The 12,971-nt window shown below is 48.7% G+C and overlaps 1 protein-coding gene across 1 annotated transcript in view; it reads left to right on the top strand.

Moving 5' to 3' along the window:
* The first annotated feature begins 849 nt into the window (after positions 1 to 849).
* Ptpn1 (protein tyrosine phosphatase non-receptor type 1) overlaps positions 850 to 12,971 on the top strand; it is a 49,527-nt gene continuing 37,405 nt past the window's right edge. Inside the window, exon 1 of the mRNA XM_038330936.1 lies at positions 850 to 1,041. Coding sequence (XP_038186864.1) covers positions 979 to 1,041 — 63 coding nt within the window. The 5' untranslated portion in view covers positions 850 to 978. The remainder of the gene's footprint in view (positions 1,042 to 12,971) is intronic.

Raw genomic sequence — 12,971 nt, 5'->3', positions numbered from 1 at the left:
CAGCCAGCAAAGTGTGTCCTAGCACGCAAGGAGCTCTGATCCCATCCCCCTGCAACACATGCCTGTGATTCCAAGACGTGGGAGGTGAAGGCAAGAGGATCATCCTTGGCCTGACAGCAAGTTAGGAGGCCAAACTGGTATAGTGGGAGGTGGAGGCAGGAGGATCATCTTCGGCCTGACACCAAGATAGGAGGCCAAACTGGTATAGTGGGAGGTGGAGGCAGGAGGATCATCTTCGGCCTGACACCAAGTTAGGAGGTAAACCTGGTATAGTGCAACCCTGAGTTAGAAATAAGGAGGGGAGCCCGGAGTGGTGGCGATCACCTGTAATTTCAACACTTGGGAGGCAGTGGCAGGTGGACCTCCTTGAGTTCAAGGCCAGCCTGTTGTACATCGCGAGCTTCAGGGCAGCCTGGGCTACACAGAGAAACCCTGGGGGGTGAGAAAACAGAAAGAACGGGACAGGAAATGCCGCTTCCCCCCACCACAACACCCCAACTACCACGCCTTCGCCACACCTTCGCCACGCCTTCGCCAAGTGACTCAACCGGCGTGCTTGAGCCTCGAACTCGCAGTCCTGGCAATGCGGCCTCTGCCCACGCGCCTTGGGCGCGCTGCCAGGTGTCGCCTGGGCAACGGGCGCGCGCCCGCCGGAGCGCGGAACCAGAGAAGCGGCAAGCGGCGCGCGCAGCCGGTCATCTCTTTCTGGCCCAGGCCTCTTCCACTAAGCTCCGCCCCGGCCCCGCCCCCGCGGAAGTGCCGGTGAGCCTTCTCGCTATTTGGTTGGCTCTTCCGTAAAGAGGGCGGAGCTCACGGCGAGGCGGGGTGCGTACTTCCGGCTGCCGGCTTGACATGCAGAAGCCGCGGCTCGGGAGGCTGGGGCTGCGGTGCCGGCGGGCGGCGGGCCTTGGGGCGCGGAGCGACACGGCCTAGCGCGGCGGACGGCCGAGGGGACGCGGGCAGCCGGCCCGGCCCGCCATGGAGATGGAGAAAGAGTTCGAACAGATCGACAAGGCCGGGAACTGGGCGGCCATTTACCAGGTGCGGAGCTGGGGCCCCTAGGCCGCGCAGTCTCCTCGGCCCTTCGGGAGCAGGAGACCCCTGTTGCGCGGCTCCGCCGTCTAGACCCCCCTCGGGGCTCGCACGCCCCCCTCCCACAGCCGCCTGCATCTTTCCGCGGACCGCGTCCTCTCCTGAGCCCCCACCCCTACCCCGACCCCAACATGGCCCAGCCACCCTTTGTCCCCACTGGTCCACACCCCCGCTGCTTCCTTGTCTGGACCGGACCACCTCAGGCCCTCTTCCTTTGTCTCCCGGGGAGGGAGGTGAGCTCGGCAACACCCCACTCCACCCCCGCACATTTCCTTTGCTCTGGCCTCGGTGTGCGGTCGTGGAGACCCCAGGATGACAGCCCCCTTACCCCTTCCTGTCCATTCATTTGTTGGTCGTGAGTTGGGGAGTCTTCTGCTCTATGCACTGGAGATGGTGTGTGTTGAACACTACCGTAGTCCAGAGAGGCTTGGAGTAACAGACACTCAAATACAAATCATCGCAGCTGGTGACAAGTGTTGGGAAGAGAAAGACATGTTAAGGTGGGGGTGACTGAACCCAAAGGGTCTGCTGCCCTGGAGAGGGGTATTACGGCTGGGCTGTTAGAGAAGGAGGCTTGCTCTTTGAACAGAACAGGGAGCGGCAAGCCGTGAGATTAAACGGCTAACCTGGGGGGGGGGGGGTAGGACGACGACACAGAACCCATTCCTCCGGTTGCCAAACTCTTTCCTTCCAGGCAGAGAAATGAGATGATTTTAACGCTCTGTAAATGGCCTCGTTCCTTGATGAGTGTCTTTTATCCTTCGGTCGTGGGCTGAGATGGCCCTGTTTTCTGAGATCCGGTCTGCTTGGGGGTGTCTTGGTGGTACATAAATAAAATATTATGAAAGTAGATTCTGATTCTCTCTCTCTCTCTCTCCCCTCTCTCTCTCTCTCTCTCTCTCTCTCTCTCTCTCTCTCTCTCTCTCTCTCTCTCTCTCTCTCTCTCTCTCTCTCTCGCTATGAAACAGCGAATTGAAAACACAAAGATGTCTTTACGAGCAACTAAGTCCTCTAAAGAAAATAAGTCTTCCGATTAAATGTCAGTGCGGGGGTTGTGAGGATTAACCAAAACCACACTCGCTCAGCATCTTAAATAAGCATGTGCGAAATAGATCCTGTTCCTTGTGTAAAGGGAGCAGGCAGTTTATTCTGCTTTCAGCTTATGGGTTCAAAGGCAGCGGGTGAGACCCATCAGCTGGAGAATTGAAATCTATTTTGAGCTTCACTCGAAAAAGTAAAAAGCCTCAAGCTGCTGTGTGGTGTGCTGGACTGACAAAAGCTTTTTTTGGGTGGCCTTGATTTCCAGATTCCTTGACAGGGTTCTTTTTACTTGGGCTGTGATGTGGGTCAGCTTCTCTTGGGCTGATATTTATAGCTAGTGTAATCTGTGTAAGTAGAACAATCAATAGCAGCGTTTGTGTTCCAGGTCTAGTCTCTGAGACAGTTGGATAGATTCCACTAAGGAGTCAGATCTGTGGGCAGATTTTCCACATCAGATTGAGTGCAAGGATAAACCAGAGTGACATGGCGTGGAAATTGTCGTGTCAGTCATTCTGAAGTGCGGATGGTGTTCGCTAAACCGACTGGCCCGAGTGGAGACAGTTGGATCTTAACTACTGAAATAGACTGATCTGGTAGCACATTTGTGCACTCTTAGGTCGGAGTGGCCTGCCCGGACATCTCAGCCTTGTTAAGGCTGTGTTAAGAATGCTGCTGGCTCGTAGTGGGCTGCCTTTGGAATCATTTCCCTCGTTCTTCTCCAATTTCTCTACCACACTTAAGCCCCCACAAGTTAGTAAGAGGTCAGAGTCTCCACACTTGTTCCAAGTGCCCCCTCCCCACCCCGGGCTTTCCTGGTGTGAATATTTGTATTTTCTAAGATGGATATGGAGGTATGTCCCTGTTTTACATTTTAAAAGTAGCTCTTTATCTTACAGTTGTACCTTTTTTGGTTGGCTGGTTGGTTTGTTTTTTCCCCCTGAGACAGCATTTCTGTAACACTTCTGGCTGTCCTGGAACTCAAAGAGATCCGCCTGCCTCTGCCTCCTTAGTGCTGGGATTGATTAAAGGCATGTTGTCACCTAAAGGCCAATTTACCCAAGCCATTATTTTCTTGAGTTCAAAGAAATGTGTTGAAATAGTAGTGAAGAAATTGGTAGAAAATGGAAGGATTTTTGTTTGTTTTGTTTTAATAAATGTTTGATAGTGTGTCAAAATAAAGGCAGCATTATCCAAAGTCCTATTTGAGCTTGTCATAATTAGAAAGGAGTGTGTAGCTTTGCTTACACTGTATAAGCACAGCAGCGAAATAATTTCTCCTTATTCTAATTTCTTTTCTACTTAGACCAAAAAGATCTACAGACTCTATAACAAATGGGCAGAGAAAAAACAGTAAAGTGGACTTTTGAGTGCTGGGGACTCAAAAGTGTGGCAACCTAAGAAAAAAAATCTTCAGGGCTGGTGGTGGTGGCGCACGCCTTTAATCCCAGCACTTGGGAGGAAGAGGCAGATGGATCTCTGTAAGTTCAAAGCCAGCCTGGTCTACAAAAGCTAGTTCCAGGACAGCATTCAAAAGCTACAGAGAGGGGCTGGAGAGTTGGCTCAGAGGTAAAGAGCATTGCCTGCTCTTCCAGAGGTCCTGAGTTCAATTCCCAGCAACCACATGGTGGCTCACAACCATCTGTAACGGAGTATGATGCCCTCTTCTGGCCTGCAGGCATACACATATATACAGAATATTGTATATGCAATAAATAAATAAATATTTTTTAAAAAAAGCTACAGAGAAACCCTGTCTCGGGAAAAAAAAAAATCTTCAGGCACCGAGTCTTGGGCATTTCTCAACTTTACTGCTAGCTAACAAGTGGCTGCTGCTTAGGCCAGTGGAGTCAGGGCTGTTTGCATATGGAAATAGTCTTAAGAATTGCTTTCTACTGTTCAGAATTTGCAAAAGGATTAATTTGCAAATGTTTTAGTGGGAAACTTGGTTTGGTTGTAGGGAAGGAGTGTGGACACTGCCCTCCTTCAGTGGTCAGGGCTTTGATTCTGCCACTTCCAGTGAATGATTTGTTTCAGATGAAGAGCATCTCTCACCCCAGTAGCTCCTGACTTGAAGGCAAGAAAACTCCTTTACAGGTAGGCATTGTATGGTGGGGCACTCTTCCCCCGACACTTGTTATAGCTGCCTCCATACGAAAATACAACCCACTGGGTTAAAGTCCTGTTATATCAGTAATGCCCTAAAACTCCTTACTGTTCTAGACAGTTGATGCTGTCATGCTCTAGGAGATGCCTTCCAATAATGTTTATTTAGACACCATTGACTTCAAAGGTGGGGGGGGGTGTTTATAGTTTGTGTAGAAAAGAAAAACTTATACACCACGATTCATTTTGATGTATGTGTGGGGGGGAATGTGACATGGAGATTGGGAAGTTCTTATATTTGTTTGTTTGTTTTGTTTTTATGAGACAGGGTTTCTCTGTGTAACAGTCCTAGCTGTCCTGGAATTAGCTCTTGTAGACCAGGAAAGCCTTGAACTCACAGAGATTCACCTGCTTCTGCCTCCCAAGTGCTGGGATTAATGGCGTGCGCTGCCGCCACCACCACCCTCACCACCACCCTGGCGAAGTTCTTAGACTTTGAGTGACCTCTGAGACCTAAATGTTCTTGCTTGGCCTGGTTTGTATGAGCTAAATTTAGGTTTCTGATGGGCACTTTGAGGAGATGTGAGACCTTTGAAATTGTCTGGGCTGGTAGGAAATTAGCAGGGAGTTCCAGCAGAGCCAGGAGGGACAAACCCCTTGGTTGCCAACCTGACTGTGTTTACAGTAGCTGGGTGCTCTGGGGAGTGAGTGGGACCCATTCAGTGTCTGATCCAGCAGCTGGGTAGTGGGAAAACAGGGAAGAGCAAATGGTTTTCAAGGATCAGATCCCTCTGCTGGGCTCCTGGCCTGCCTTGCTCCGTTTGCATTTTAGTGGGAGCCACGGGACCTGGTATTTTTGAGTAATGGAATGAAATGATGGTATGCTGAGCGCTGAGATGGAAATGATGAGAAGCTCCCTGTGGAGGCTTTTTGGATGATAATCTACTGAGATAATTGTCTTTTCTCTTTGTTTTCTCTTTTGGTGTTGCTGGAATGGTACCTTATGCACTCTAGGCAAGCATTGTACCCCTGAGCCACCTCTCTGGCACTTAGGGATTTTGTTTGATGTTTTATGAGATGCATCTTGCAGTGTGGCCCAGCCTGGACTCTGATAAACATGAGCTGCCACACTCACCCCCCTCCCAACAGTTTTCCTTTTCTAGTCTCTTCTAGAACCCTTCCTTCCTTTGTATTTTGCCTTCCCTTCTTTTCCTGCAGCTCATTTCCAGCAGCAGCTAATACTGGCAAGAAGACTGGGCATGTTCTAGAAACCCGGAGTCCTGTCTTAGTCATTGCTTCTGGGATGACATCTGCACCTAGAGTGCCCTGAGTGGGTTCTTTTTTTTTTTTTTTTTTTTTAAATATTTATTTATTTATTTATTATGTATACAATATTCTGTCAGTGTGTGTGCCCACAGGCCAGAAGAGGGCACCAGACTTCATTACAGATGGTTGTGAGCCACCATATGGTTGCCGGGAATTGAACTCAGGACCTTTGGAAGAGCAGGCAGTGCTCTTAACCACTGAGCCATTTCTCCAGCCCTGAGTGGGTTCTGAGTAGGCCGGAGTGCTTGACTTGAGTAGCTCTGAGAGTCACTCCCCTACCTTCCATTGCTTGGTCACCCTGTCACCCATCTTGGTGTCCTAAGTTCCCATAAGCCAGCCTACACTTACATGTCCTTCACACTGCAGAGATGACAAGCTGCTTGCCTTTATTTTGTTGTGTATACAGCCTGTGTGTGTGTGTGTGTGTGTGTGTGTGTGTGTGTGTGTGTGCACCTGGGCATGTATTTGTGCTGTAGTGTACATGTAGAGGTCAGAGTACAAGCTTGGGTGCTGGTTTTGCTCTTCCATCTTGTTTATAACAGGGTGTCTGTTTCACTGATGCTTATGCCAGGATGTCTGGCTTATGAGCTTCTGAGAATTTTGGTCTCCCATCTATCTCATGTAGCAGCACTGGGGTTATAGACAGCTCCCTGTCTCAGCTAGCATTCTGGTCTCCCATTTCATGTAGTGGCACTAGGGTTATAGGCAGCTCCCTGTCTCAGCTAGGATTCTGGTCTCCCATCTCATGTAGTGGCACTAGGGTTATAGGCAGCTAGCTCTCTGTCCCAGCTTTCCATGGGTTCTGGAGATCCCATACCAGTATAGCAAGCGTTTTGCCGTTTTGCCCACTGAGCCATCTTCCTAGCCCAAACTGATTGCTTCCTAATCTGGCCTATCAGGTTCTTCACCCATAGACTTTGCAATTTATTGCTAATGTACTTTTTTTTTTTTTTTAATTCCCGAGACAGTTTCTCTGTATAGCACCGACTAACCTGGAACTGGCTCTGTAGACCAGGCTGGCCTTGAGAGATCCTCCTGGTGCTTCCTCCCAAATGCTGAGATTAAAGGCATGCACCACAACCTCTTGGCTGACTTTACTTGTTTTATTAATAGCTCTGAAGTTGGGTCTGATGGTGCATGCCTTTAGCCTTTAATCTGGGAGGCAGAGACAAGTAGATCTCTGTGAGTTTTTTTGAGACCAGCCTGGTCTACCTAGTGCATTTCAGGACAGTCAGAGCTACATAGTGAGACCCTGTTCAAAAACACAAAACAAAAAATCTATAGCGCTGAGCCTGTCACTTCTGTGTGATTGCTTTTGATACTTTCATGACACCCGTTAAGTCCACACTCAGTGCTGTGATTCACACATCATTTTAATTTTGGGAAATAAAATATGATTCTCTGTCAGTCAGCAGCCTTACCAAGCCTTGTGTTTTTCAGACTCCATTTAGTAAAGGCAAGTGCTGTTCAGCCCATCTCACTAGAAAGTCTTAGTGTCAAGGGAAGAGTGTAACTTTCTCCTCATCTGATGTTCTCGTTGGCAGGCAGTGTGTTACAGTCTCAGCTAGAGCCAGGTGGCTCCCATCTTTCTGCCTCGTTTCTTCACTCCCCCTTTCTCTCCCTCCCTTTAATAAAACGAACCTCAACTAGCTGACCATTAAGTTCACCTTAAGAAATAAAAGTTCTTATTGTTCTTGAAATAACCCTTGTAAAACTGAAGACATCCACCAGCTCATACAGTTAGGCTCAGAAATTTATAGGCTTGTTAGTGTGGCTAGCAGCTTAAAAGAGTTGGTGGTTTTTTTGTTTTTTTTGTTTTGTTTTTGTTTTTTCTTTCTCAAGGGACATTCAAGGTTCTCACTGAGAGGGCTCCCTGGAGTGAGCAACATGGGAAAGTGAGTGTCTGGCCACAGTTAGGCACCCTTCTCGAGTCAGTGCTTGGGTGGTTTTCCTGTAAAAGACAGAGGAACTGACTCTTGAGAGTTCACGAAAGCAGGATGCACGAGCGGCAGCTGCCCTTATGTTGTAATTTTAGAGAGAGCCCACATCTGCTCTCAGCTTCATTTGAATAAGTTGAGAGTTTACACATCTGCTGGCCTCCAGGAGAAAGTACCTAAGTCTCCACCACTGGACAGAACCATCCTCTCTGGAGACACCCTGACGTGCCACAGTCTCCCTTCCTCAGCTCCACTTCACAGACACCTCAGCGGCTTTTCTTCTCTTCCTTTAGAGACAGGGTCATAGGCATCCCCGGCTAACTAAATATCAAACTGATCTTGAACCCTTATCCCCCCCCCCCACTTTTCCGCAGTGTGTGCTGCTGTGCTGGGTTTATGCAGTGTGCGTGTGGTGGGGTATGAATCGCAAGCACTCTGCCAACTGGTCTTCCCTCCCCTCAGCCCCTAATTCTCTTTATTTTTGACACAGGTTTTCACTTTGGAGCTCAAGTTGCCCCGAAACTCACAACTCTCCTGCCTCAGTCACTGAATTCTTAGGACTACAGGCATGTACCATCATGTCTGACACATCCCAAGCCTTTGCTGACAGTCCATAGATTTTGAATGTCTGAAAACTGGCAACAAAGACTGCCATATCTCACAGGCTGCCTTTCCCCCTAATAGCCAGAGTCTGAGCCTGAGTCTAATACTCCTATGACTTTGGCACAGGTCACACTGTAGATTGAACCATGCTCTCGTACGTGAGTGGTGTCCAGCCTTGTATGTGATGGTCCAGTTTCAAATGCTTAGGAAACCATCCAGTCTGTGACTGGTGTTTCTTAGATGCCAATACTCACTAAGTAGTGAGTGCTAGACCTCAGCCCTTTGCTGTGCACTCAATCAGCATCAGCCTGTTGGCTAAGTGGTGGGTCTCCGTTTTCTCTGGGAAATATATCCAAGCCCATGCCACCTAGTAAAGGGGCCTGGGGGTCCAAATGGTCTCGTGTCCCCAGGTCCTTCTCTCTCAGCCAGATCTGGAGTTTTATTTGTTTTTTTGTTGTTTTGGGGGTTGTTTTTGTTCGTTTGATTGGTGGGTTGGTTTTTTTTTTTTTAAATAGGGAGAAGCCTGGGCTGTGTCTGTGGCTTTTGTGGCTGACTGGCGGCACTGGCCTAGAGGATGAGTGCAGCAAACTGGGCTCCCAGAGTCCCATTCTGAAGATGCCTTGATCAGAGAGAGGGGCTCCTTGCCACATCTCTGTCTGGAAACGGTTTCTTGTGCCTTTTTTCTTTTTCAGTGTTATGGACACACCATTTCCTTTCAAAAGAGTGTTGTTTATTTACTTGTGTGTTCACCCATGTGTTAAGTCAGAGGACAGACTGAGGAAATTGGTTCTCCCCTTCCACTTTTGGGTCCTAGGGATGGAACTCGGGTCACCAGCTTTGGCAGCAGGTGCCTTTACTTCTCAGGCAATCTCACTGCCCAGCACACCTCATCCCAAGGAGGAAGCCGCTCGAAAGACACGTGCCATGGCAGAGTTGTCTACAGCAGTGCACATGTCCGTGACATCTCAGATGCAGTCCCTTTTGAGCACTGCCTCATTCAGTCGAATAAATAAGGAACTGACTGAGAGAGAGTGTGTCAGTCACACACCCCAGCCGAGCATTTGTCGTGTTGTGGGTTTGCCCCTTGTAACTTGTGTACTGTTCTCCTATCCCAGCAGAGTTTTTTGCTTCTAGAAGGATAAACACAAGGCAGACCCTCTCTGAGTCAAACATGTGTGACTGGGTTCTAGAGAGAAGGGCCCTGCGAGAGAACACCAGTGGTTGCTGTTGCTGTTTTTTTTGTTTTTTTTTTTTTTTTTTTTTTTTTTATACAAGGTGTGTGCCTGTCTTTTTTCTTGATGTCTGGGTACAGGCGAGCATATGTATTGCAGGTTCCCACATAGGCCAGAAGAGGGCGTAGGATTCTCTGCAGCTGGAGTTACAGGTATATGATGCCATTGGTGCTGGGCACTGTACTACAGGAAGAGCGGCCTGTCTCTCCAGCTCCTGGTGTTACTGTGAGGAGGGCATTTTCTTGTGTAGTTATTACTTTGGGTGTTGCCATTGATTGCTCCTTGGTGCAGCTTGAGTGAGACCCCTGCTGTGATTGCTCTCCTGTGCCTAATAGCTTCCTGCTACCTTGTAGTTCGGTGAAGCCATGTGGCACTGCGAAGGAAGCTGTCAGTCACATGAGGCCTAGTTACAGCAGGTGATTTAGCCTCACCAGCAGGTTCACAGTTGTCTTGAACTTGAGAATCCACCATCTCTTGAAGCTGAGTTTCAGAGGGTTCTGTGTCCCAGTCATGTGGTATGTCCCAGCCTTTCTAGATTGCTGGTATTACCAGCCTGTCCCCGACAAGACAGTTGTCCATGGGTTGGTAAAGGGCAAGGAGATGGACCACTCCAGAGACAGTTTCAGGAACAGCATCCACTTTATTGTATGTGAGCAACCACTTACACTGTGGAAGCCTATCAGCTGTGGTCTGATTTTAGCACATTACCTTGGACTGGACAGTGAACACTCATACACCAGGGTCTCTCTGTGGAAGAAGCACATTAGAGATGTGGAGAGTGTAGACTGGTCCATGGGCTACGCATGCTATTTTAGAATTGAGTGTTCTGACTTCAAGAGCATGATGTGCCAGGTAGGCTGGCTGCCAGGTGATGCCTACACTAGCTACTGTGTCTTCTGTAGCACAAATAATAAAAACCCAGAGGCAAATTGGGGTTCAACCCGAAAACCAGAAAAGCAAAGCAGTCAGACCACTAGAGAAGTCTTACCTCTACCAAGGCCGGGCGACTCCAGACTAAACAAACAAAACCTTTCCTCTCATTTCATTTCCCTCTAGTGCTGGGGTTAAAGGTGTGAGCCGCCACCACCTGGAGTTGTTTCTGCATTGATCTTGTGTTGCCCAGGGTAGCCTTGGACTCATAGAGACCCATCTGCCTCTGTCTCCCAAGTCCTGGGATTAAAGGTGTGTGTCACCTTTGCCTGACCTCTAGTGGCTTTAGCTTTGCTTCTGGTCTTCAGGTCAGATTTCTTTATCAAAATACAAATAACATACCACTCCAGTCTTTCTGTGTTTCTCACGGGTAAATCCTAGAAGCGTCAGCACCACGGGCAGTATGTAAAGTCTACCCACGTTTGCTCTTCTCTCTGCTAGTGGGAATGCTTTGCCAGTTTGGGTGACACCGTTGAAGCTGGCCAGGAGCAGACAGCAGGCTCTGTCTTCTTGCTTTATTCTTTGTGAACTTGAACCACCTCTCCTCATCCCAAATAAATGTATTACAAAATTGACCAAAGCAATTATGGAACAGAGGGAATCACCATTTGAAGCCAAAGGTTGACAAGCAAGTGGCTTTTCATGAAGGGTTGCTCTTCAGCCAGTTTGCTTTTGCAACTTGCTCCACCCCTTGGTGGCAGCCACTATGGTTTTCTCAGTAAAGCTGTTGGAAGATGTTGCTTTTGAAAGGTGGGAGTGCCCGGCCTTAGTAGACAGGCCTAGGGAGGTAAAGGAGCATGGCATTCCCCAGCTGCTGTTGCCATGCAATTGGAGATGGGTGTGGGCCATCTTCCACAACTTCCTGTCTTCAGTGTGACGGGGTGGCGGTTCTCTAACCACTGAAGAACTGTGTGAAACGTGCTTTTTATTTTTCAGGGCAAACCGGGCTCTAATGGCTGCCCTTGGCTCTCCTTCACGTCAGCGAATTGCCACCCTTGACAGTGTCCAGGGGCCAAGGCCCGTCTGGGCAGAGGAGGGGCAGAGCCAAGCGTCCCTTCATCTTTCTTTTGCAAATGCCTTTACTGCTGGTGTTATAGATCATAAAGGAAGTGATGAGTATCCGTGGTCTGTGCTAACTTTAGTCTCTTGTTCACGGCTCGTTTTATGGCCTTCACCATTAAGGCTCACTTTCTAGAGAGACACATTTGAATGCAGGGCACTGCCTATGTTCTGCCCTCGGCTCTGTTTCAGAAGCTGCCTTCTTGGTGCTCTGGGGCAGCTGCAAGTGGGAGCCTGGGGAGATTATTTCCACACCAACACCAGCTCAGCGACACCCTCCTGTCCCAGCAAGTAGCTCTGCTCTTTGTCTGAAGTATGCAGCTTTTGCCAAGGGGATCAAAGGCAGTTCCACTCAGAGACTCTGCTGACTGATTGAGAGGCCTTCCTCAGCCTCCTCCGCATTATAGGCATTGTTTGTCTTTGGTTCTGGTTACTCTTAGCAGGACTCTGCATGCCAGAGCTTTAGTGCCAGGCTGTGAGGCTCTCCTTCACCATCCACGCAGGACAGGCACTCCCAAAGATAAGGGACAATGAGATCAGGTTCCCACACAGGCTGCTCTGGGTCTTTAAGGAGTTACCTGGGGTCCAATCTGTGGCATGCAGGCTGAGAACAACCACAGCCTGACAGCATAGCCTGCATCTTTTGCCCCCAACTGTAGACATTTGAATTAGAAGAGGTCTGGCATTTCTGGAAGAATGGACACTTTGTGTTCTTACCCTGGGTTTGGCATCACTGTGGCTGCTTTGTGATCCTGCTCATCTCTAAGAGGGACATAAACTTTAAAATTTCACAATACCCCAGTTAGAACCATAAGAACCTTTTGTTCATCCTTAGAAATAAGATGTCCTTTGAGGTTGTAAATCAGTATGTTTTATAAATTCCTAAATGTAATGAACGTGAGTGAAGTTGCCTTTGACATTCTTGTGTCTGAAGCTGCAATTGTTGGGTTTTGTCATCAGACCCCAGCCTCATTCTGCCTTATTCAGCACAGTACTCACCGTCTGAGTTCTCTTTGAGCCCAGGTTCTGTGCAATGCCTTCACACGGGGTTTGTAATAAGGAGTGTTTGTGGAAGATCGTTGGGTCATAGAGCCTCAGTGTTCTTCACCAGCTCCCCAGTGACTCCAGTCCATCTTTCCAGTTACTGCTAGTGTGGCCACTGCCTGAGCTTCCACATGCACAGCCTCCCTGGGTCATCAGGATGATTGGATTGTAGAGCTGACTTTTGCCTGACTTTGTAACCTCCTACCTAGATGTCACTAATTGACTACCCACAGTCATTTGTCGGTCTGTGCACTATTTTTAGAAAAAGGAGCCTAGCCGGGTAGTAGTGGCACAAGCCTTTAATTCCAGCACTCGGGAGGCAGAGGCAGGTGGATCTCTGTGAGTTCGAAGCCAGCCTAGTCTACAAGAGCTAATTCCAGGACAGGCTCCAAAAACTACAGAGAAGCCGGGCGGTGGTGGCGCACGCCTTTAATCCCAGCACTCGGGAGGCAGAGGCAGGCGGATCTCTGTGAGTTCAAGACCAGCCTGGTCTACAAGAGCTAGCTCCAGGACAGGCTCTAAAGCTGCAGAGAAACTCTGTCTCGAAAAACCAAAAAAAAAAAAAAAAAAAAAAAAAAAAGAAAAGAAAAAAAGCCTATTAGGG

Source organism: Arvicola amphibius, chromosome 5 (genome assembly GCF_903992535.2).
Source record: "Arvicola amphibius chromosome 5, mArvAmp1.2, whole genome shotgun sequence".
Classification (NCBI taxonomy): domain Eukaryota; kingdom Metazoa; phylum Chordata; class Mammalia; order Rodentia; family Cricetidae; genus Arvicola; species Arvicola amphibius.
This window is presented reverse-complemented; position numbering and strand designations above follow the sequence as displayed.